Source organism: Gracilinanus agilis, chromosome 1, assembly GCF_016433145.1.
Source record: "Gracilinanus agilis isolate LMUSP501 chromosome 1, AgileGrace, whole genome shotgun sequence".
Taxonomy (NCBI): Eukaryota; Metazoa; Chordata; class Mammalia; order Didelphimorphia; family Didelphidae; genus Gracilinanus; species Gracilinanus agilis.
Window position 1 is genome coordinate 771,377,656 of NC_058130.1, and position 26,425 is coordinate 771,404,080.

General features: G+C 40.1%; 1 protein-coding gene across 1 annotated transcript in view; it reads left to right on the forward strand.

The window, feature by feature from the left end:
• Positions 1–26,425, forward strand: part of GRK3 (G protein-coupled receptor kinase 3) — a 93,157-nt gene that overhangs the window by 11,888 nt on the left and 54,844 nt on the right. Inside the window, exons 2-8 of the mRNA XM_044674104.1 lie at positions 1,145–1,246; positions 4,372–4,446; positions 8,659–8,720; positions 13,007–13,058; positions 14,512–14,603; positions 15,989–16,088; positions 25,746–25,824. Coding sequence (XP_044530039.1) covers positions 1,220–1,246; positions 4,372–4,446; positions 8,659–8,720; positions 13,007–13,058; positions 14,512–14,603; positions 15,989–16,088; positions 25,746–25,824 — 487 coding nt within the window. The 5' untranslated portion in view covers positions 1,145–1,219. The remainder of the gene's footprint in view (positions 1–1,144; positions 1,247–4,371; positions 4,447–8,658; positions 8,721–13,006; positions 13,059–14,511; positions 14,604–15,988; positions 16,089–25,745; positions 25,825–26,425) is intronic.

Genomic DNA, 26,425 nt, shown 5'->3' on the forward strand with positions numbered 1-26,425 from the left:
CTTTCAAACTCATTCTTTCTCATCTGGTTTGATTATTGCTTTATGGTGATTGCCTTCCATAAATTCTCTATAGGGGATTGATCCAAAATGTTGAAAGCCTTTCTAGAGGTCCTGTAAGATATTACGGCTACCAGTGCTGCAGTCAAGCTGTCCATCTGGGTGTCCTGGTTCTTGCCACAGGCCTGGGGCTTCCTCCCTCCCCTTCCATCTGCTCACACACACAGATCCTTTTTAGTCACTGGCAGCAGGGGTACATGCTTCCTCTTACATCTCCTACCACCATGTGTCTTTCCATTAATTGCTGATCACCGTAGAGTTCTTATTCTTCCTGTGAGTAAATGCTAACATTTCTTCAGATCTGCATTCACCTACTCTTTGCTTGTCCAATAAATGGAAAGGATAGAGATAATTTCTGAATAAGCCACATATTTTCAACTGTACTTAATTCTTTGGTGAGTCATGAGACTCTTATCTGGAAATCTCCTTTACATGTAGAATAACCTATCTTTGGGGAAGTAGCATTTTTGTAGATGAGACCAGTTCCCTCCAACTTTGGGAAACTGCCCACATAGGCTGAATCATTTCTTTCCCAAACTTGGCTTGCCATTGTGTAGGCTATAGAAGCCCATGTTGGAGCTTGCAGCTTTTCTCTTCTCTCTCTCTCCCTCCCTCTCTCTTTTCCTTCCTTCCTTCCTTCCTTCCTTCCTTCCTTCCTTCCTTCCCCCAAACCACAGCCAGTAAGTGTCTGAGGTTAGATTTGAACCCAAAGCTTCCAGACTCCAGATTTAAGTGCTCTATCCATATTCAATTATGGTCAACTCTCAGATTTCAAATAATGGAATAAAAGAATTGATAGGAATGAGTGACAGTCACAGGTTGCAAAGTCATTGTAACAGTCAGACTATTTTAATGTCTGGCGTTGTGTTTATACACTTAATTGATAGTGATTATAATAAGAAATAAAAATCTGTCTTTCAAATGAATTCACATTATAGAGACCTCAACATAGTATGATTGGCAGTAATAGCGTTCTATGGAAGATGCCTTTTTGGTTCCCCCCGTGATGACTCTGAGCACTTTGAGCTAAATAGCCCAGTGATACAGGGAACAGCCTAACTAATGCTGACCACTTTTTACAATCTAGATAAAAGAATATGAAAAGCTCGATTCTGAAGAAAAGCGCCTCTGTAAGAGTAAGCACATTTATGACACGTTCATAATGAAGGAGCTTCTGTCTTCTTCCCATGTAAGTATTCCCTGTTCGTAATGTGACTGTTGTGATATCTAATGCTAACAAATGTTTTCTTTTGGGACAAGATTCTTTAAAATGTTTTCCGACTGGGTGCTAGCTAAGTGGTAAGCCCAGGCTTGTGGAGGAGAGATGCTAGCTATCCTCCTTTGCTTCCTGCCACAATTTCTGTTGTTTGTGTAGCATCACTGTCATTTTCAGAAATTGATCATTTCCTTTGGAAAAAATAGTGACAAGAAACCCGAATTAACTTGGATGAATTGGAGAGAAGGCTAATCTGAATCAATGAAACTGAAATTTTAGACTAATTTGTAGAAATATGGCTTTTCTGTTTGAAAATGGATTTTGAGGGGGAGGCCAGCCAGCCAGTCTTAGAGACTTTCTTTGATGAATTCCTGTCAGTTAGAATCAATTGTGTTTTTAAAGTGGGTAATCCAAGGAAATAGTCTGATTTTCTTCAGGAATGTAAGCATCATTACTTTGCCTAATAAAGCCACTTTCTGGAGATAACAGGAATTACTCATTTCTGTATCACTTTAAAATTTACAAAGCACTTTCCCCACAATGACCTTGTGAAAGCAGATTGCTTAGTTCTCAGTATTTCTATTTTATGGAGGATACAACTGGTGCTTAGAGGGAATGGGGTGTGGTAGTAAGAACCCTGAATTTAGCATTTGTCTTCTGTTATGTCTGACATTTCATGACCCTGTTTGGAGTTTTCTTGGCAAAGATACCTGAGTGGTTTGCCATTTCTTTCTCCAGTTCATTTTATGGATGAGGAAGCTGAGGCAATCAGGATTAAGTAACTTGCTCAAGGTCACACAGCTGATAAGTGGCTGAGATCAGACTTGAACCCCCATCTTCCCATCTCCAAGCTCAGTCCTCCATTCACTGAGCCATCTAGCGGCTTAAACTTAGCATCAGAAGATTGAATTGGCATCTAGGCCTTGCCATTTACTACTTGGATGACATTGGAAAAGTCTACTTTGTGCCTCAATTTTCTCCTTTGTAAAATGAGGTCAGGACTTAGTAATATCTAAGGTCCCTTCTAGCTCTGATTCCAGTGAACCTCATGAGATTTTCTTGCTCCTTCACTCAAGTTGAACAGCTACTAAATGTTGGAGCTGAGATCAAAACCAGAGTTTTCTGACTCTTCATCCATCATTTTTCATTTTGTACCCGGAGGACCCAGATCCAGCATAGCTGCTGTCTGTTTCCCGATGACATTTCAGGATACAGTGTCTCAGTATTAAAAGCATTCTGCCTGGCTGTGTGCCCCTGTGCAAGTCATTTAACCCTCATTGCTTAGCTTTACCCCTCTTCTGACCTAGAACCAATACACACTCCTCATTCTAAAGCAGAAGGTAAAGATTAAAAAAAAAAAAAGCATTCTCCAGAGGAGTTGCTTAGCATTTAACTGCTGGTGATATAATATAAGCATTTCAATCTTAGGGAAAATTCCTTGTCGCACAAAAATGGTCTCATTGTAGTTTGATTTTCAAGGGCACATCAGTAATTTGTGCTCATGGATAGCGGGATTTATGGAGGTTTGATAGCAATGGATAAGGGTGACATTTGTTGGGAAAGTACTTCTTAACTTTCTAGTTCCCCGCGTCAATGTCCTAAACAGCCTATCAGAGGCTACTGGACCATCTCAATGGCTATTTGGAGAATTAGGAAATGTTCATGTTTTGAATTTTAGCTCATCAGGAACAGACTTTGACTTCCTCATGAGGTTTCTGGGTCTGCCTTTGTGAGGTGTGTGTAGAATCTCAAGAGATACTTCCCTCCACAGTTTTTAAGTAGATTAGCTCTCCTTCTAAGAGAACTCAAGTTACTAAGAATTGTTAATAGAGTTCAGCATGGCCTGATGCCAAGAATCCAGAGTTGGCACTCAGGAACTATGGCACTAAATTAGCCAGGTGACTTCACCTTTTTGGTCTTCATTCCCAAAGTAAAGGTGTAGGGACCAGATCCTGTGTAAACTTTCTTCTAGATCTAAAATTCAGTGCTTCCATTACCTGTAGGTATGGCTGATTACACTACCTGACCTGTGGTTTCTTCTTCATTTGGTCTAAGCTACATGATCACAGTTTTGAATGCCAGCATGCGTTGTGAAATGCTTTCACTATAGAGTATTTTTTTTTTTAAAGTGAATATTTTGGGGGCAACTAAGTGGCTCAGTGGATATAGAGATGGGAGGTCTTGGGTTCAAATGTGACCTCAGACACTTCCTTGTTATATGACCCTGGGTAAGTCACTTAACCCCAATTGCGTAGCCCTTCCCACTTATATGCCTTGGAACCCATAATTAGTATCAATTCTAAAAAAAGGTAAGTGTTAAAAATTTTTTAAATAAAAAAATATGAATATTTTTATAGATTTGTTGGGAAAACCTCCCTTTTCTTACTTCTCTGTCTTGAATGATCAATTATAGAAATGAGAGATTTTTTTTTTTTAACCCTTGTACTTCGGTGTATTGTCTCATAGGTGGAAGATTGGTAAGGGTGGGCAATGGGGGTCAAGTGACTTGCCCAGGGTCACACAGCTGGGAAGTGGCTGAGGCCGGGTTTGAACCTAGGACCTCCTGTCTCTAGGCCTGGCTCTCAATCCACTGAGCTACCCAGCTGCCCCCAAGGAATGAGAGATTTTGAATGTCTGGGGTATCTCTAAAATCTTAGTGAATTTTCCAGCTCTTCAGAACTTTGGGCACCTGCAGTATTGTCCTAAGGACAGCAAGATTCCTAATGGTGATGCTTCTCAGCGTGGGATGACTGATATTATCATTGGCACCTAGTAGGCGTTTGACAAATGTTTATTGGATTAGATTTCTGCCCGTGCAAATGAGCCTATCTAGCACCGGCCTGTTAACTAGAGTGTTTAGTGTTTCATTAAGCCACAAATACCAGGAGAGACATCTTCCATTCAACAAATGTTTGTGTTGGAATTACAACAGAAAGTTGCCCCAACTGGCAAAGCTGAGCATTATTGGATCTTCTTTGATATGAGAGATTATACCAAGTTTGCAACTTTCAAATTGCTAGAATTGTAGAGCACTTAATTCCAAAGAGTTGTTCTTCATTTTGATGTGAAAAAAATCATTGTTCTTAATTTTTTAAAAGGTATTCTCAAAGAAAGCTGTAGACCATGTTCAAACTCATCTAGCCAAGAAAAAAGTGCCCTCAAACCTTTTTCAGGTAAGATTGAACCTTTTTAGGATAAATGTCCTTAATTTGTATCAGCCCAGGAAAGGCTTTGGCCTGTATTTGCCAGATGAATTGGCACCTCCAACTAGATTTCTTCAGGTAACCGGAAATTACTTTAAACCAATTATTTTTAAGTTCTGCCACTAATGCCTTATTAATGATGTCTCACTTTCACTTGGAAATGGCCTTGGGGTCTTGGAACCCATACCAGAGAGAACAGACATATTCTGGTTTCTCCTTCTCAGCTGGTAAATTTTCTGGTATGTCCCCAATGCCAGGCTATGCACGTGCTCTCCAAGGAACCAGCCTAATTGGCATAGCCAAGCTCCTTACCACCAAGTGGACCCTCTGCAGCTCACGGAAGGTACAGAGGTCATGGGATGCTGCTCTGTAAGGAGAGAGAATACTGATAAAATTGAGATGTCCATCACAGTATGAAACTCTTTCAGTTGAAGTCTGATGGAGCTGCCAAAATTCTACATAGAGAATTCTCTCTTAGATAGATTTCTTTATTTTTTGAAAGATAATCAAGATATGGGGTTTTGGCCATGGAACTTTCTAAAGACTTTTCTAGTAAAATTCTGTTTTAATATCAGTATGTTGAAAAAGAAAACATGTTGGCGATTCAACAAACAGTGTCCTTCTGGAGTGTTGTGGTAACACTTTGTTAATTGCTGTTTGCCCTAAGAGTTGTGATATGGGTCATACTTTCTAGTAGAGCCCCAAATAAGGCTTTTTCTGACATGAGCTGTCACAACCTCCCCATTCCATTATTATATGGTTGGTTGCTATTGAAACTTGCATTAAACACCATGAACTGATTGAAATAAGTTTAGTTTCCAAAAATTTTACATTGCAGAAACCTTCACATATGAATCCATTCCAAATAGCTGGGTCTGTTTCTCAAGTTGTCCCTGGGGAAGCTTGGTTTGCCTTACTGCAGTGATTCCTAAAGTGGGTGCCACCACCCCCTGGTGGGTGCTGCATTGATCCAGGGGAAGTGGCGATGGCCAAAGGGGCATTTATCTTTCCTATTAATTGCTATTAAAATTTTTTTAAAAAGTTAATTTCCAGGGGGCTAAGTAATATTTTTTCTGGAAAGGGGGCAGTAGGCCAAAAAAGTTTGGGAACCACTGCCTTACCGATACCCTGGCTACCTTTCTGTGAACATGTGGGTACTACTGAAGAAAGCCAGGCTTTTGGGAAGGCCAGATTTGGAACTATAAGTCATCATGTGTTTGCTCATCTTTAGTACTAAGAATTTCTCTCCCCCTGAGCTTTTTCCATCTTGTGTATTTTCCATAGAAAGTACAATGGCAAATAGTCAACACTCTCGATTGAATAATGGGTCCTTTGTAGTTTTTCTGCATCATAAAAAAATGTGGTAGGAAAGAATATTCTTAAGCAACACACTGTGATTTTTTAAGTGGGCAAGCTAAAAAAAGGTGAGCACAGTCTCACCTGGGGTCATTGACTCTTTACAGTGTGAGGTAAGTGGATTCAATACCTTCTCCCTTTATGACACACTATTTTTTTTTTCATGATGTACTTAAAACTTGAGGTTTCTTTGTGATAGTTACCCATTTGGTTTTAGTGTTGTGATGAGGCTTCATTTTCCCAGTTAAAAACGATTGAACTCTTTGATTAGGGCCACGCCTATCCACATAAACTAATCTGCCTGCATTGAGTGGAGAGTTGAATTTAAATGAACTTTGTTGCCTCTGTGAAACCTCATGAGTGACTTTACTCAACCTTTCCCTTTTGTTACTGGTTGGTCTAGTGTGGCATATATGTACCTTCACCCACAACATTACCAACAAATTATTATGTTTATTATGTTGATAATTTTCAAATCGTCAATGACTTTTAACTGGTGTTCTATATAAGGAAAATGCTTGTGACTTAAGACACTCAATGCATTTCTCCACCAGGGTTTGAAGTTGCCGTTCAGTCACGTTCCTACTATGTGCTAAGCACTGTGTTAAGTACTGGTTATACAAATATTAAAAATTTTTCAAAAGATAGTCGCTGCACTCTAGGAGCTGGTAGTTTAGTGGAGGAAGACACTGCCTAGAAGGAAAAGTATGTTTGGGAGGAAGGGTGGAGAAGTCAGACAAGTCCCAGAATGGTGTAGCCAAATGGGAATCGAGGAGGCGTCCAAGCTGGGCTCCTTTCTCAAGTGGAGGTTTGGAGTTCATGGCCTGACCCTCTGGTCAGAGGGACACAGGGTAGTGCTGACCAGAGGGGCCCCGGGATCTTGGATGTTGCAAGATGATGGGGGAGAAATCAGTCAGAGAAAGAAGCCCTGGAGAAGGGCAGCCAGGGAGAGAAGAGGAACAGATGAATCACTCTCTTTGTTCCTTTATGATTTAAAGGGTGTCTTCTACACACTGGAGAGGAATCAAGTTCTACTTTGAAAACTTCTAGTTACACGCGGGTAGATTTGTCCCATGAAAAAGGACACCAGTTGTTTATGCACAAATAAACACAAATTAGGGAAGAAGGAAGACTAGTCCCTGATGCACTGGCATCTCTTAGAGTTGCTGAAACTCTGACTCCCCAGCCTTGAATCACTGGGCTCCTCCTTAAGTGGGCCTCACAGGTGTGTCCTGTCCTTTGAGTACTTGAGGGCAGGAACTTTGGATTTATAAAGAGGCTGGATAGAAGCACTGATAACTTTCTGGAGCCAGTCTTTGCTTTAGGGACAGAACCAGCTGGACTTGGAGATGTCTCTCTGGTTTTCTGGTTGGCCAAGTTCAGTTGGATACAGTATATAAACTATTCGGAGATTGTTTAGAACACCTTTGTCATGTCGTGCACCCCTTTGGTAGTCTGGTAGTCAGAGTCACGGTTTTCAGTACATACAGTAAAATATATCCAAGAGTAGAAAGGAAACCAATTACGTTGAAATAAACAACTGAAAAGATTGTCAAAATATTTTTTTCTTTTTTAATTTAAACCCTCACCTTCCGTCTTGAAGTCAATACTATGTATTGGCTCCTTGGTGGAAGAGTGGTAAGGGTAGGCAATGGGGGTCAAGTGACTTGCCCAGGGTCACACAGCTGGGAAGTGTCTGAGAGACCTTCCGTCTATAGGCCTGGTTCTCAATCCATTGAGCTACCCAGCTGCCTCCTGTCAAAATATTTTTGAAAAAGTTCTCAGGCCCCAGGTAAAGAGTTTGCTACTTACTTCATTATCTTTTGGGGTCAGAGCACTGGATGAGGAGGCCCAAATGACACTCCTTCACTAGCCCTTTCTAAGGCTCAGGCTCTCTGGGAATATACTAGATGACCCCTGTGGTTCCTTCCATCTTGGATATCTCAAAATTCCAGAAGCAGAACAGGTTACCTTGGCAAGTGACAGGTTCTTGTCATGATGGTCTTTAAGTAAAGGCCGAATATTGTAGAAGAGAGTTCTGTTCTGGCCCCGGTTGGACCAGAAGCCCTCCGGGATCCCTTCTCACCCCCAAATGCTGTCATGTTCTTCTGTAACTGACGTGATCTGTGGAACCCACATTGTCTGTGTAGGCGACTGTGGTGTTTGGCTGGGATTGCTTGGGCGGCCCCCTTCCAGGTCCTAACAGCGTGCTTGGATCTTCAGAAGGCAGTTTTGCACATGGCACCCCCTTTCCCTAAACTCCCAGGTCCCACTCTCCCTATATTTAATTGCTACATTTGGAGTAGAGTGCTTCTGAGAACATGCTGGCAAGAGTTTCACTTTGCATTTATAATGAAGTCCTGGGTACAAAGTCAGTACATGGGGAAAAAACCAAAACAAAACATTTTCCATGTGTCTGCTGGTTTTATTTATAGTAAATTGGCCAAGGTACTGAGTGGGCCTGGACTGTTTGTAGTGTAGTTGCAAGCGTACTCGAGGAGAAGCAGCCAGGACACCTGGGTGCTGGGCCCAGCTCTGCCAGCCAACAGCTACCTTTATGACCCTGGAGGCCTTCATTTTCTCATCTGTCACATGAGCCAAGGGTATCAGAAAGTGCCCAAGATCCCCTTCCAGCTCAGACTTATCCAATCAAATGAATTCAAGTCTCAGCTGTATGTGTTTATGCATGGACGTATCTCTGTATATGTACGTCACGTTTCAGGTTTTCAGTTCAGGCTTAATGGTAGAGGCCAGCGTTATCATTGACTGCTTTACTCTGTTTCAGTTGACACTGTGTGGAATTTCTCTTTTTTTGGTTCTTTTCAGCCATACCTAGAAGAAATTTGTGATAGTCTTCGGGGCAACATATTTCAAAAATATATCGAAAGGTATGAAAAGCTGACTGTGAAGTGCTGTACTGTGAAGATGTACCTCAATTTATACAATATCTGTGTTTCTAAAGCGTGGATGAAATGGAATCCAGTTTCCTTGTTGATTAGCTTTGCAATTTTAGAGCCAGTCTATCTAAATCTCAAGATTTAATTGAATAAGCAGATGAGTGTTTATCATTCCTTCCTCTCCATCAGCTGAGTAAGCTGCCTAGCATTTTAAAGGACCAGCCAAGGGAGTTAATACTTTAAAAAAAAAAAAAAAGCTTAAGAGAGAATCCATTTTTTAATACAAATGTGATCCCATGAATTATTTGATTTTTCTGGGTTTTCTTTCACCAGTGTTCATTTTGGGTATAACATTAGTATTCTGCTCCATCAACAAGCCATTGTGGTTATTCAGATCCAAGCACACAGGCAATGCCTTTTTGTGATTCTTGATACATGTAACATGAAGCGCTTAATCCCGTGTTTCATTCCCAATTAGATGAATACCTTCCCTATAGTTTTGCCTTTTGCTGCTGCTAATAAGATGCTCTCTGCTCATTTGAAATCTCACATTGCTCTTTAACTGTGTCTGGGATGTGGTTGATCTAGTAGATGCTGCCAGCTTCTTAAAGATGTGAGGTCCTTATTGATTGGAGATGATCTTTGCTGCCCCAAGGGCCAGACCTGAAAATGCATTCTCATTAGACATGCCTTTCTCTGAAATGGGTGTCATCCACACATGTGAAAATCACCTTTATAACTGTGTGCCATTGCCACAGGGGAGACGCAGCTGTTCAGCCATTGGTCAGAAGTTGGGATTCTGAAGAGATGGGCTTAAGTTCGGAGGCTCTAACCCTGACTCTTTGATGGAGGAGAGCTCACTTAACCTGCGTGAGCCCCATTTTCTTCATCCTTCAAAAAAGCACAATCCTTGTACCACCTGACGGGGCTGTCATGAGGAAGGGTCTTTCCAGACCTTTTAACACTATAAACATGAGCCTTTTACTATAGCTCTGTTCCCCATATGGATACAGATTCAAAGGAATGTTAATTTGTGCTACAATTCAATATAATTTGAAGAGATATTATTAATGCCATTTTCTATAAAATTAGTCCTTCATACACGTGCTAGAATTATTCTGAGTAGTACCAGAAATCTGACTGTGGAGAAATCTCTGAAATCCCAGAGTCCCATCACTGGGTGGAAGTGACCTTATTTTGGAGGCTGCATGATAGCATGGAAAGAGATCAGTTTTGGAGTTTGAGGACCTGGGTTCAAATCCTGCATCTGATGATTTGTGCAACCTTGGGCAAATCACTTCCCTTTTCCTGATTGACAGCTTCCTAAATAGTGAAGGGCCCACACAGAATGATCCCTGAATTTTCTTCCTGCTTTAGATCCTCTGACCCACAAATAGGAGGAGACCTACTACTTTCCCAGGTTACTTGTCCAGGGGCCCACAGCCAAAAGATATGAGGGGCTATAGCTAGCCCTTCATTCTTCCTGACTTTGAGGCCAGCTCTGCTCATTTATACTGGGTTGCTTTTTGCCTTGTAAGAGATGTAGATGATAATCATTCCCTGCTTCTTTGATTCATTCAACAAACATTGGGCCTATCCATAGGGGCTACAAAGACAGATGAGCTAGCATTTCTATTCTCAAGGAGTTTACGGTCCAGCAAGGATATAGCCTTGATGAGTAATTCAGACCCTTTGTTAACAGCAGTCAAGGTGCCCTCAAATCATCATTTGAAGACTTTGATATAAATTACTTTTTAAGACTTTAAATCAGTTAAGGAAGGATAGTGGCCATACCTCACACTTTGGAACACTTTCCCGTGTACAGAGAGATAGACACTCATCAAAGTAGCCCATGAGGACTCTGGCCATGCCCCATCTGGAGAGGTCATGGGAGGGAGCGGGGAAGCCTGCCTGCTCTCATTTTCCTTGCTTGTGGTCTGACATTCCTTTCAAGTGCTGTCACTGGCACTCTAAATTTATCTACCCTGTTCATTCCACCTGAGGAGGAAGATTAGATTTAGAGCCGTTTTCATTTATGTAGCATTGAAACAAAACAGAACTTACCTCTTTCCAAAAACTAGATCAATAGAAAATGCTGATGAAGTCGGTAGTTAACAAAGGGTGTCATTATTTTAATTTTATAGATCAGGAAACTGATTCACTAAGTTAAATAAAACTGAGAATCTCATTACTAGTCAAGTGTTATTTTTATCCTCCCAATAGAATGTCTTTAATATATAGCATATAATTATCAAAAGAAGAAACTGAGAAAATATTCAAAACCAGCTTATAATATAAAATCTTAGAGATTAAGGTAAAATATGGAAAAATATGAAGAAAATTCACATATTAAAACTGATACTTAGAGAGATGTTAAAAAATGTTGAATGAAAAGGGAACAGAACTTGTCAATCCCAAAATATATAGCGAAGCAATAATCATCTTAACTGATCTGGCACTGATTAAGAAATAAAAAAGGAGAACAGTGGAGCACACCATACAAGAAAGAGAGAAAAAGAATCAAATCTGAAAACATTAATTATGCAATCAAAGAACTCCCTTTTTGGTACGAATTGCTGACAAAACTAGAAAACAGACTTAAGGAGTCTAGATTTAGACCAGCTCCTTATGCTGTATTCTGCAGAAAACTCAAAAAATCCCCAAATATGAAAGGTCTTACCCAAAAGATTTAGATGAGGAGATAAGTACCGTTCTTTCATTAATGTTTATCAGTAAATGTTTATTGATTGATTGACTGATGAATGGTCAGAGGGTAAGTTCTTCACCAAATAAAGGAATTACAACAATAACAACAATAACAATAATAGCCAGTATTTATATAGCATTTGCTATGTGCCAGGTGCACTGGGCTAAGGACTTTTATAAGTATGGTCTCGTTATATCCTCACAAAACCTGGAAGGAAGGTGCTATTATCATTCTATTTCACTATTGAGGAAACTGAGGCAGACAGAGGTGACGTGATTTGCCCAGGGTTACACAGCTACTAAGTATCTGAGACTGAATTTGAACTCTGGTCTTCTTGACTCCTGGTCCAGACACTATGGTACCCCCTAAATTCCCCAAGGATAGAAGTGATTACAATAAGATGAAATTGAAAAGGTTTTTCCTGAATAAAATCAGTTCAAGTAGGATAAGAAGGGAAGACATCAAGTAGGAGAAAAATCTTTATGTGAAATAATCCAGTTAAGAGTTTGCTAGCTGAGATAGCTAGGCAGCTAACACATACCTCCAACCAGCACCATTCCCCAGGAGACGAGCGGTCCAGATACGTAAGGAAGCATTGTTTACAAGAGTTACAGATGGTTAACAATTATATGAAAGAATTTTCCAAATCATTAATAATGAGAGAAATACGCCTCAAAACAACTCGGAGGCTTCAAGCAAATTGACAAAGATGCTAAAAGGTGGGAAGGGTTGACATTTAGGTGAAATAGTAGAAAAATAGGCACTTTGCTGTACTGGTTATAGGACTGAATTGGTCCAGTCATTCTGGAAAGTAGTCTTCAATACAGAGATTTAAGCAATGGCATATACCATAACTCAAACCCTTTATATTTTAAAAAACAAAGCCCTAAATGAACCCTAGGATATTTGTGCCGGGGTTGGGGAGAGGGAAGAATGGCTGAACAAATTGTGGTTCCCCACTATAACAGATACTTGATTACTGTGCTGTAAAATACATCGACTGTGATGAGTACAGAGAAGTCAGGGAAGATATAGATGGATAATCAGACAGCAGTAAAGTAGGACCGAGAACGTTCACACACAGTATATACACCATGTCTGCCACAATAGAAATGCAAAGAACAGCTGCAGCCAAACACTCAAAACTGAAAGCTGGGAAATGAGAATGCCTGAGGTTGACCTCCAAGCAGGCCACTGAGAAGGAACCTTCCTCCCCCCCTTTGCAGAAGTGGGGACAGCAGATAATGGCCTGGCATTTCTATGTGCACTTAGTTTGGCCTGGCCAAAACTTTGCTTTCTCATGTTTGTTCTCTGTTTAATGGGATGGTTTTCTAGGTAGGGGAGAGGACAGGGATACATTGGGAAATATAAGTGATAAAAGAAGAAAAGATAACAATAAAGTGTATTTTTTTATTAAAAAAAAAAAGAAAAATTATACCAAGTAACACAATTGTTCCTAATTTTAGGCTTGCTTATTTTTAAAAGTTGTTCTGTGAATTTAGGAAGTAAATAAGTTAAATGATAAGAAATGTAACTTTCCAATAATTACTTTAACTTCATTCTTTTTTAGTGACAAGTTCACTAGATATTGTCAGTGGAAAAATGTAGAGCTAAATATCCATGTAAGTAATTGTGTGATCATGTTTCTCGCCTTCCTTATCTCCCTTCTTCCTTTGTCCTTTCTCTGTCTATTATATGAAATTTTGATAATGCTCCATTTCTTTTCCTTCCTTGAACAAGACCAACTTAATAAGGGAAGGAGATTGTTTCACAAAGTATGCCGATGTATCCTTAATAGTGTTATATTGCCTGTTTCATCAAAAATATTTCCAAGATCTTATTAGAAAGGAAAACACGGCTTTAGCCTCTACTGTTCCTCCCCTCCCCTCCCTTGCTTGGCAGCTCCTTTTATGTGTTAACTTTCTCTGTTAGATGGTAAGCTCCTCCAGGGGAGGGATTGTCTGTCTTTCTTTCTGCTTGTATTTGTATTCCCAGGACTCGCACTGAGCCTGGCACATACTATGTGCTTTATAAATCCTTGTTGACTGACAGACTTCATTGGCATCTTCTGTTTATTTTCAATGTCAACTCTTGTAGGTCTGTTTTATTCTGGGAAGGGTACACAATTGGCTTCTCTGCTTTTCTCCTGTTTTCTCCAAATCTTTACCTGAGCTTATAACAGCCAAGGTGAGAATGACCAAAAGCAGGCCTCATGCTTTGCTGTGACTAAGAATGGTTAGAAGGCTTCTCCTACTCTCTGTGCCTTTGGTACTAGGAACAAGCTGTTGATGGTTTGGACAAAGCGCCTGCCTTGCTAGGTCTTGCTGGTGCCCGTCCCTTCCCAGTTTCCCTGGAGCCTCAGCTGCTGTACTGGATTGTACAGATTAAGTTTTCTAGCGCAATCCTGCTAAGGGGAAAATGAGTCAATTTTATGGGGTTGTTCCTGAGGCACAGCCTTGGAGTGGGCACCTTGAGTTTAGAATTCTCCTTCAGGAGCCCGGGTTCCTTATGCCCCATCTTGTGCCAGGACCAGAAATGCTGTACCACCATTTGGGTCCCAGTAGCTATAGGCCCCAGGCAGGCGCTTTGTCTCTTCTCTGGGGCTGTGCATAGGCTCAGCCCTGGATCTCTCTCTAGAGCTGGCAGATACCCCCAGGCATATTGGCATCTGTGACCTTTGCTATCTAGCCTCCAGACAGAGATCAAAGCGAACGACTAGGATGGTCCCTGAGCAACATACATGAGGCCTTCCTCGGGGGGGCCTGGGCACGCCACTTCCTTCTTCTGGGCCTCTGTGACCCCCAAGCCGGGCTCCCGTGACCTCGCACTGTGTGGTCTTCACATTTGCTTCTCCTTTCCTTGTGCTTCATTTACTTTGGAAGAGGCAAAGGAAGGGGGAGTATGTGGAGGTCTCTCCATCCTTGGACTTGTGAATCGGAGTGCTTGGGGGCCCTCGGCGAGGCTAACGGAAGGCCCCTCCACCCGGAGCGACCACTCACGATAGTCTGAGTCTGTGTGAGATCTTGGGAAAAAAAATAAGAAGAAATGAAATGCCTGTTATTTTTGAATTTACAGTTGACCATGAATGATTTCAGTGTACATAGGATAATCGGACGAGGAGGATTTGGTGAAGTATATGGTTGCAGAAAAGCAGACACTGGAAAAATGTAAGCTCTTTAAATGGCTTCAAGGAAAATATTGAGTTCCAACACTCAGTAGCATGTAAGGTCTGTAAAGGAGAACTGTCGTATTCTAGCATCTCATTTCTAAAGAATTTCTTTGCATTATAAATTAGAGTATTTTTGCTTAAGTATTTTAACCAGACACCCAGGAGATGCTCCTATGTCTCATCACTGGGTGGAAGTGACTGGGAGTTTTCAAGGGCAGTGCCAGCCAAGCCCAGGCCAAGCTCTAGCTGGTTCTCCTGAGCTTGAAAGCCTTCAGGTACAAGCCAGTGACAGATTGCAGTCCTGCTGGTGGGTGACCAGCCAAGCTCAGTATAGGGAGGTTGGCTGCTGCAGGGACGTGACTTCTTTGGCCTTAAGAGCCCTCTCACACCATCTACCAAGTCCTAGAGGAATGAGAATCTGCATTGTCAGGGCGAGTGGCCACACTGTTAAAATCATAGATTCCAGAAGCGCGCTGGCTGGCATTCCATGAATTGAAAGTACTGGGAGGCTCCTTCCCCTCTCAGGTTCTGACTTTCATATTACTTAAGAAGATTGGACACGTTGTCTTTACTAATAAAGTTATTATTCCAGAGTATAATTATTCCCTTGGAGTAAGGAGAAATGGTACTTACATTTCCAATTGGAGCACCATTAGAAATGGAGCCTTTGTTTTTCAAAAGGATTTCCTTCTTTTAAATAGTCAGCTTTATCAGTTCATTGCAGTTCGTGAAGTATGGATTGGACGGCTCCTGTGTAGAAAAACATAAGGATGATAAAAATAAAATTGGTTATGACACAGGCCCTGTCTGCCTGCAGGGACTTTACTGTCTAGGAAAAGGGGCCCAGAGAAATCTATAGACTACCCAGGTGCAAAAAAGAAGTTCCTCCAGACCTTTTATCCTTCCCAAGGTCATCCATTTCTCCATTCCATGTACCTTTATTAAGGATCTCTTTGTCTGCAGAATACTGTGCCGGATGAGAAGAGAGGTAGTCTCTCTGCCTTTGTGATTACAGTCTGATAGAGGAGATAAGAAATAATGTTCTTTTAATAGTGATCATTTAGATTTAGGTAATATTCACCCACAAATATTTATTAAAGCTAGACCTCATCATTATGATTCACAAATCAGCTTTATTTTCAATTCCATAAAATGAGAATATTTAGTCATGTGGAAAAGAAAAATCTTTAGCACAAAATGAGTTAACTTGTTTCATAAGTAGAGTATTTCCTTATTATAATAAAGACAAAAAAGGTTTTATGTTTGTAGCATTCAACAGCTATCATCCCAGCAGGCACTTCTCCAACTGAACTTAGTATTGTATTCACATAGCCGGAAGAGAAATTGACTGCATCACTTATTAAGAAACTTTTCTCTTTTTAGGTATGCCATGAAATGCCTGGATAAAAAGAGGATCAAAATGAAACAAGGAGAAACCTTGGCCTTAAATGAGAGGATCATGTTGTCCCTTGTTAGCACAGGGGTGAGTGTGTCATCTTAAGGTCACTTCCTGTCTGCACAGTTAATAATAAGTTCTTGAAGATGTTGGTTCTAGTTTATGCATTGAAGTAAGCTCAGCTACAAAGAGTCTTTTCTCTTTTTCTCCCTCCCTCTTTTGCAGTCCCATTGTCTCCTCTCAACCCTTTCTCCTACCTGTTTCCCAATGTGGGGAGTCGACTTACCCTCTGGGCCTTGAGGCCAGCTTGAGTCCAGCACCAGCTAGATTTCTGGTGGCTTTCATGTTGGTTTTCCCATTCCATTGACCATTATGGGCTCATTTTCTAAACTAGTCACCTGGTTCTGCTCATTTCATTTTGCATCAGTTTGTGCAAATCTTCCCAAATTTATTTGAATTCTACACTTTCAGTGTTTTTTATAGCACAATACCATTCCATCAATAATTGTTTTTGAATATTTTTTGAAAAGACATCTTTTTGATCATTTTGGCTTCTACCATGGTGATATACTAATGGAGATTCAGATGAGTTTCCTTCATTATTCTGGATATTTACTCAGAAAAAAAATTGTAAAATCCATTATATTGAAGAGATTTAGGTACAATTTTTATGAAGCTTTAGGATTCTTCTTTCTGTCTGTGTCTCTCTTATGATTGTAGTAGTTCCAGTAGCATTTTACAGTTTGAAGGGATCTTAGAGAGATGATTAAGATCAAGTCCCTCATTTGATAGATGGGAAAACTGAGTGGTAGAGATATGAAGCAGCTTTCTTTAGCACCAGAGAAGATCACATTCAATAACAGATACAGCAAAAACAGAACAGCAAAAAGAATACTAGCTATGGGGCCCTAGAGGACCCATTATCAGGACCCATAGGATGGATGGGATAGATGTGTAATGGGGAAGGAAATCATTTCAACTCTCAAAGTCTCTTAGAATCCTCAAGTGGGCACGGTGCTAGTACTGGGCCTGGTATCAGAAAGACCTAAGTTCTGATCCACCCTCAGATAATTAGTAACTGTGTGGCCTCTCTTCCCAAATTTTGTATTCTATCTTCCTAGTTTATGATGAGAAGTTTTGTTTAGAATAAAAGCACTAATAATAATCATACTTTATCTATATGGTCTTATTTGATCCTCAATAGTCATTATCATTGTACTCAATTTATAGATGAGATTTGGACTTAACTATAGTTACCCACCTAATTATTACTAGAGGCAAGGAGTAAGTCTCTGCCTCTTGAAACCTCTGCTCCTTCAAGGCTCAGCCCAAGAGCCCACTTCTATAAGAGAGCTTCTCTGATGCCCCCAGTTAGTTTTGCATGTCTCCCTACTTATGTGGTATCTGTTTTGTATATTTTACTTATTTGAGTATATATTAGATACTTGGCTCCTTGAGAGGGCAGAATATCTGACTTCTGTCTAGAACAGAGGCTAGTACTTACTGGACACTCAGTAAAAGCTTATTGACTTGGTTTGAGTTGCCCTGATTCTAGGCCCAGCACCCTCTCCTCTATAGCACTCTGACTTCCTGGCCAGGGCACAGCTCTCCGCCAAGACCTCCAATTGAGTTGTGCTCTACTTTCCTAGTTCCTGTTTCTTAGGGTAGGGTGAGCTAGAGAACCTAGAGAACAGGACATTTGGGGGCACGGTGCTACGTGAGGTGACAGAGTAGTCTGGAAACTTAACTCATGGTACTCTCAGACGGAATAAAGTTCTTCCTGTGTACAAAGGTTACCTCTGAACAGCAGAGACTTTGGGATCTATATTGAGTGCCACCTCATGTGGAAGGACAGCACAGAATGGGGTGTCTGAAATAACGAGAATGCATGTTTATGTAGCACTTGAACATGTACCAGATGCTCTCTTCCTAGCTTCCCTGGGCTGGTATTATTCTCTCCATTTTATAAAGAAGGACCCTGGGACACTGATCATTGATTTTCTCAAGGTCCTATGGCTAGGTGGTCTGGAGTGGGAGTGATCAAAGAAGAAACCAAAGGCCTCAGTGAAACATTAAAAGCCTACTTCAAGGAAAGAACAAATGGCTTCATTAAGCACTTAAAATGGGCCAGGCGTTATGAGTGAAGTGCCGAGAACACAAACAGCAGCCAAAGAAAGACATTCTCTGCCTTCAAGGGAAGACAGCCTAGAGCAGAAGGCCAGGTTGAAGGAGTGAAGGTTCCCAGTAGAAGAACATAGCTTTGAAAGCCCGAGGGAGTCAGGCGCTGAGTGGGAGAGCAATGAATGCAGGTGGGCCTGCTTGGATCCTTCCACAAATGAAGACTCAGGCAGAGATGGGCTAGGCTGTGGGGAGGGTCCAAAGGGGTGGGAGATTGTTTTAGTGCAAAGAAGATTTTGGTTCTTGGGGAAGTTCCAGAAGGAGAGAAGTCATGGTTGTGTAATTTAGCTGAAGTTGAGAACAGAGCCAAGGGAAGAATAAAAGAATGAACTCAGAAGAGAGAAGAAAATAGGTCAAAGAGGGACACAGGCAGGTTGGACATTTTTTTTTTGTTTGTTTGTTTGTTTTTTTAAATTTTAACCCTTGCCTTCCATCTTAGAATCAACACTGTGTATTGGTACCAAGGTAGAAGAGCAGGAAGGACTAGACATTTGGGGTTAAGTGACTTGTCCAGGGTCAAGGAGGTGGTCTCAGGATAGGTTTGAACCTAGCGCCTTCTGTCTCTAGGTTTGGCTCTCAATCCACTGAGCCACCTAGTTGCTCCCAGCTGTTTTGTTTCTGTCATGTTTAATTTTATAGACACTTAGAAAACTGCGCCTCCCCAACATTAACAGTTTCATATAGAATTCCCCTTTCTTTTTCTTGTTTATTTATGTTTGTCCAGATTAAAAAGAAAATAATTTAAAATTCTCCTCTCAAAAACTTTTCAGAGCCTTTTTGTCATGTATGTAGACAGACACTAGGCTTTTTCACCTTTCTAATATCCTGGTCCCCACCTTGGCAGTCTTGTCAAGGCTACAGATTCCTTCTCAGAACAAGTTCACAGGCCTCAGGTTAAGAACCTCTGCGAATGACCTTTCATCCTTTTGGTACAATGCAAGCTTCTTAAGAACCAGGACGATGGCTTCCTTTTTTGACTTTGTATCCTCAGGGATAATAACAGACATTTCTATAATACGTTAAGTTTTGCAAAGGGCAAATGCATTTTTCACATGCATTATCCAATTTTTTCCTCAGTGCCTAGCAAATAGTAGGTGCTTAATAAATGCATGCCAATTCCTGGACTCTTTAATGTTCCTCATTTTTGACATGCTGTAACTTCCTCGTACCCCTTAGGTGATTCTCAGTTTTTTGTTTTTAATTTTTATAATGACCCTCCCCTTCTGTCTTAGTATTCTAAAACAAAAGAGCAGTAGGGGCTAGGCAATTTGGGTTAAGTGACTTGGTTAGGATCATACAGCTAGGAACTGTCTGAGGCCAGATTTGAACCCAGCATCTCCCATCTCCAAGGCCTGACTCTTTGTCCATTGAATCACTTAGCTGCCCCATGATATTCACTTTTGAGAGGCACACATAGTGATCCTCTTTTCCATCTTGTGAAGTGGTGAGGCTAGATCTATGAAATACGCCCATAAAGAGGAGCCTCAGTGATGGCATGTCACATTGAATAGTGGTGAGTCTTTTAGAATATCAGAGGTGGGTTCTGTTGTATCTACTTAAAAAAAAGATTGGAAAGAAATCAAGAAGCATTCATTCGTCTGGTATAAGTGGAGAAGAAGAGAGGCTGCTGCGTACCATAGAGAATGAAGAGCAGGATTCAGTTCCTCCCCCTGACCCATCCTCTCTGGGATTTTGGACAAGTGACTTAACCTCCCGGTGTTGGGGCACCTCCCCAACACCATGAGCCTCAGGGAGGATGTTGACCTGTATTAGTGGAGGGAGTTTCCTCTCCCAGGAGTTCTCATACAAGGAAAATGCCAGGTCTAGTCCTGGGCTCTCTTTTTGAGGAAATAGCTTAAAGTCAACACCTAATTGTAGCACAAGCTTTATTTTTCTTGTAGGGAATATATAGAATGAAGCCATTTCCTACAAACATTGGTGAAAAAAAATTTATCGATATTTATCCTGTTTAATTGACAATCTAGGGTACAAAGTGGGTTGGCAGAATGTGAATCCTGCTTACAATTACTCTATTCAGATTTGAGTATTTGATTTAATACTCTGCAGTTTAATGATTTCACCTACTGCTGTTATTGCAAAGAGGAAGCTCAGCTTCTTTTTATCTGCCAGCCCCTCACCACAGACAGTGGTCTCTACATGGACCTTTCAAGAGTATTCAAAAGAAAATCTGAATGTCACTAAGTCCTTTGTAACTAGTAATTTTCTTGTTGCGCATGAAGTCTAGAGTGACCTAGAAAGTTAGTTCCTTCCTTCTCTTTTTTCTTTCCTAAAGGGTTTTTGTTGTTATTCATTTAAGTTTATGGTTTTTCTGCCCAGTTATTCACAGGAGGTGTTAGATCAGGCCAAGCCCAGTGATTTGAATTTAACTAAGTGTTTGGACGTGACCTTTGGGGGATCTGCTATAGACCCACTAGAAAGAGCTCTCCTTTTCCTCATGTCTTTAGTAAAAAGAAATGGAAATGTGCTATCTGATACACTATCAGAGCCACATTGCTTTTACTGGATACTCTTTATTTATTTGGAGTGTTTCCTTTTTTAAAAAAATTATTCAGTAGTAGGAGGAAAGTGGGAGGGAGGGATGAGAAATATTTGCAAAAATAAATACATAAATTAAGGCTAGGTCATAGCCACTGTTTGAAAAAGAAAATTCTAAGTGGAAATTTAGATATACAAATCTCCTCAAAGCAAGTTTTGCTTTGAAATTATAGTACAACCCAGATCAATTTGCTTACCATCTCTGGGAAGGAGGAGGGCAATTTGGATCTTATGATGTTGGAAAACATGTCAAAAATTGTTATTATGTATAATTAGGGAAATAAAAAAATGTCTCTGAATAAAAAACCAAAGCAAAAAGAAATTGTAAATCCACCTTTGTTGTGATGACAACTATTGTAGAAATGCTGGGGCTCAAGTTTTCATTTGTACCTTCAACCTCTGTAAGATGATTAGAAATAACATGTGAGTGATTTAAAATATTTTGCTTGCAAATTAAAGACACAGGTCACATTAAGAATAGGGAGAGTGAGGGGGCAGCTGGGTAGCTCAGTGGATTGAGGATCAGGCCTAGAGATGGGAGGTCCTAGGTTTAAATCTGGCCTCAGACACTTCCCAGCTGTGTGACCCTGGGCAAGTCACTTGACCCCCATTGCCTACCCTTACCACTCTTCTGCCTTGGAGCCAATACACAGTATTGACTCCAAGACGGAAGGTAAGGGTTTAAAAAAAAAAAAAAAAAGAATAGGGAGAGTGGTTTACTTTGTCCTAGAATACCTATTCTGAAAGCAATGAATCAAAACACCCAGAGATAATGCTGAAAGTCCTCTTAGATGCCACCTTGTCCAAACTCTGCTCCATGGAGACAAATTAACTCACTTTTGGTCATGCATCTAACATCAAGGCATCAGACTCTCTGATCCTGCTTCCTGATGCTGGCCTAGTTTCCACTTTCTTTACTAATGCTTTAATACAACTTCTAAAATCACTGGCCAAGAAGTCAGAAAAAAAGGCTTCTTTCCAGTTCTGATTTTTTTTTCCTTTTATTTGCTGTTTAATTTTAGGTATATATAAATATATATATATATATTTTAGTCTTTTTCTTTTTTATTCAGAGATGTTTTATTTTCCCAATTACATGTAATAATTACTTTTCAATATATATTTTGCAAAACTGTAAGATCCAAACCGTCTCCCTACCTCTCTACCCCCACTTGGCAAAGCAATTTAATTTGGGCCATACATGTATTAGCATGCAAAAATACACTTCCATATTGTCCATTATTGAAGGTAGGAGCACAATAATACAAAACCAAAACCCCAAAATAAAGCAGTAAAAATACTGATATGAAAGATAGTGTGCTTTGATCTGCATTCCAACTTCAACAGTTCTTTCTCTGGAGATGGATAGCATTCCCTGTCATAAGTCCTTCAGAATTGTCCCAGATCATTGCATTGCTGAGAGTAGCTAAGTATTTCACAGCTGATCATTGTACAGTTTTGGTGTTACTGTGTACAGTGTTCTTCCTGGTTCTGCTTATTTTGCTCTGTGTCAGTTCATGTAGATCTTTTCAGGTTTTTTTTTTTTCTAAAATCATCCTTGTCATCATTTAGTATTAAAAGAAAAAGTTATCACCATTTTCTGTTTATCATTTTAGTTATCCTAAGTATCCCTCCCCTTCTCCTTCCTAGAAATCTATCTCTTAAGATAAATAGTAAAAGAAATCTACATATCTGATCAGTACACTTAAAAAGTCCAAAAACATGTGCAAGGTGTGACCTCCACTGTTCTTCTTCTATTTCTTCATTCAAGTCCTGTTTGATCTTTATAATATTGTTACACTGACTTTTGATTTCCTGGTGTGTGATTGTTCATTCCATTTACATTGTTATAGTCACTGTATAGATTGTTTTCTTGGCTCTGCTTACTTCATTTCTTTTACTTGGAAGCTCCTGAATTTGGCTATTATATTCCTGGGGGTTGTCTTTTCAGGGTTTAGTGTAGAGGGTGATCTATGGATCCTTTCAATGTCTATATTGCCCTTTTGTTGTAGAACTTCAGGGCAGTTTTGCTGAATAATTTCTTTTAGTATGGAGTCCAAATTTCTATTAATTTCTGCTTTTTCAGGAAGACCAATGATTCTCAAATGGTCTCTTCTAGACCTGTTTTCTTGATCTGTCAATTTCTCATTGAGATATTTCATGTTTCCTTCTATTTTATCAGTCTTTTGACTTTGTTTTATTTGTTCTTGCTGTCTTGAGGGATCATTGGCTTCTACTTGCCCAATTCTTGTCTTTAGAGACTGGTTTTCTGTTATAAGCTTTTGATTTTCCTTTTCGATTTGGTCTATTCTGTTTTCTAGCTGTTTGATTTTGGTCTCCAATTTGCTTATCAATTCTTTTGATTTGGGGACATCTTTTTCAAATTGCCCAATTCTAGCCTTTAGAGACTGGTTTTCCTTTTCAATCTGGTCATTTCTGGCCTTCAATTTACTTGCCTCACTTTCTAATTGCAAAATTCTGCCTTTTAAACTATTATTTTCTTGTCAGATTTCTTCCATCTTTCTCATAATTTCAGATTTGAACTCTTCAAGAGCTTGTGACCAGTTTTCATTTTTTTGGGAAGGTTTGGATATGGTTACTCGTTTGTTATACTCTGCTGTTTGCTTTGTTGTCTGGATTTTTTTCTGTGTAAAAGTTGTCAAGTGTTAAAGGTTTTTCTTGATCTTTCTCTTCTGGGGTTCCTGAGTCTGGCTTGCCATTTTTAGCCTAACACCAGGGTCTGTCTGCGCTCTTTAGGCTCCTCAGCTCTGCTTACCTCAGTCTGCATCAATTCAGATCTTTTCATGCTTCTCTATTCATCACACTTCATTCCTTATAAAGCAGTAGTGTTCCATTATATTCATGTGCTACAATTTGTTTAACCATTCCCCAACCTTATATAGGCATCTACTTTGTTCCTAATTCTTAGCTATCACAAAAGTACTATTAATATTTTGGAGTCTATGGGGACTTTAGTTTTAATCTTGATGGCTTCCTTGGGGCATAAACCTGGTATTGGAATAGCTAGTTCAAAGAGCATGAACATTTTTGTCTCTTATTTGCATAGTTCCAAATTGGTTGTATAACATTTCAAAGTTCCACCAGCAATGTATTAGTATGCCTTTCTTTCCTCACCCCTTTCGACATTGATTGTTGTGGTTTCGATTTTCATATCTATTATTATTAGTGATTTAGAGCATTTTTTCATGTGATCGTGAATACTTTACAGTTCATCATTTAGTCTTAGAAGGGAGGCCAGAGATGCCTCATCTATTAAATGTCAATAATAATGCTTCTCACACAAACAACCAGGAAGATAATGTGAAAAGGGTTTAAAAAAAAAATGTACCATTTGACACAAATGTGATCCTCCTCCTCCTCTTCCTTCTCCTCCTCCTCTAGGCAAGGGAGCACATGGATTTTTCTAAATCCAAATATGCTTATTTAATTGATTAATCCAAAAGCAACTATTTTGTGCCAGGGCTATTCTAGGCACTGGATTTATAGAAAGGGAAATGCAATATTCCCTATCTTAAGGAGGTCACATTCTACCAGGCCAGACAGTTTGTACAGGCATAAGTATATACAAAGACATAAAGTAATTTTGGGAGGGAGAGTACTAAATAATTACTAATTAGATTGTGCCTTTTTTTTCTTAGACTCATTTAACTTTTGTACTCAAACAGTTAACTCCTTGTAAACTTACTGTTTGCTTTTGACTGTATTTCTTTAATATTAGCATCTTAGAAAATTAATGCAACATGCTTCTGATAGTCTTTTGATATCATATAAATTATTCAGTAGAACCTAATTATATTTGAATGCCCAGCAGATGTAGCATTCATAGTAGAGGTGGAATAATTCTCTCCACCCAAAATGTATGTCTCTGTTTCTGAAATAACTATCATTCAGCTGACTTTTGTCATTCAGCTGGTAGATGGAGGGCCAGCAGACCATGTTCAAATCTTGTCTCTTCAGTATACTGTTTGTGTGTGGTTGTTACCTTGTCTCTCTAGACCTTAGTTTCCCTCTTTGTAAAATGAAAGTATTAGACTATTTGAACTCTAAACTCTTCTTCACCTCTCAGTCCCATGATTTGTGGACTTTTTTTTTTTAAGCTTTTATTTCTAAGCTTTCAGGGCTAAATATTTACACCTAATTTTTTGGTGTCTCATCTTAACTGTATGTGCCTGTGATCCATTTCTCAAAATGTGGTTTCAATATGTTATTACCCTTAGTGTTTCAAAATAAGAGCAATACCGATGTAATGATTCTATGCCTTGATATCAGGAGATACTGTGAAGTAGAGAGTTGGCTGGCCCAGCTGGAGCAGTAAAGAAAAGCTAGTGATAACCAGCTTTTTGGCACTGGTATCTAGAACTTATTAACTAATAAACAGTGCCAATAAAGCAACAACAGTCTGGAGATAGTCTACAGCATGTTAGGTTAACCCTTCAAGGAATATTGCCCAAGGTAAGGTGAGGAGATTATCGTTATATTCATATGAAAATTATTTCTCTAGAATTTTAATTGTGTCTTTTTAGAAAGGTATAACATCAATTTGGCTCCATTTTTCAAGCTTTAAGAAAATGTTAGAGCTTTTCAAAGTGTTGGCTCTTAGTTCTTTATGCTCCTCAGAATGATGATGGCATAAATGATGTCCAGTGGGCAGTCAGATATAGGGAGGAGCAGTGGATTCGAAGGCAAAAGGCCTTGGATTAAAGGCTTGGCATTGCTAGTTATTGACCTCTGTCCTGGGGCAAGTCCTCAGGCCTCAGTGCCCCCTCTGGGAAGAATGGGGAAGATTCTTGACCAACCTGTCCCACTTCTAGAGAGCTGGAGGAAAGCCCTGGTGAGCTCTTGGATTTAGGGCAGGTAAGACTCCTTTATGCTGATTGAAGAATGGCAGCAGAGAAAGGCCTTTTGATGATTTTCTTCTCACTAGTGTAGTCTTCTGGCTTTCTGTTGCTTCCTTCTTGCTAACCCTTTGGCTTCTTTTGAATCCTTTAGGATTGTCCTTTCATTGTGTGTATGACCTATGCCTTCCACACCCCCGACAAGCTGTGCTTCATCCTGGACCTGATGAATGGTAAGCAAAGATGGGACTCCAGGATCTGGGTCCTTTGAGCTTCTTGGGTTCTTTTGGCTCCTTCAGTCCATCAACAAGCATTTGTTATTGTGCATGGCACTGGGGATACAAGTGCAAAGAATTAAACCGTTTCTACCCCAAAGGAGTATATTCTCAGTGGAGGAGACAAAGACATTTAAAAATATGTATAGCGTTGGTAGGAAGTGAATAAATACAAATAAACAGAGTATGCAAATACAAGGTAATTTGAGGGGGATCAGAAAAGGCTTCATGCTCAAGGTGTGCTTGAGCTCCTTCTTAAAGAAAAGAATGGGGGGTGGGGCAGCTGGGTAGCTCAGTGGATTGAGAGCCAGGTCTAGAGACGGGAGGTCCTGGGTTCAAATCTGGCCTCAAACACTTCCCAGCTATGTGACCCTGGGCAAGTCACTTGACCCCCATTGCCTTGCCCTTACTTCTCTTCTGCCTTGGAGCCAATACACGGTATTGACTCTAAGATGGAAGGTAAGGGTTTAAAAAAAAAGAAAAGAAAAGAAAAGAAAAGAAGAGAAGAGAAAAGAAAAGGACCCTCTGAGGCAGAGGGAAAGAGAGAGAGAGCAAACCA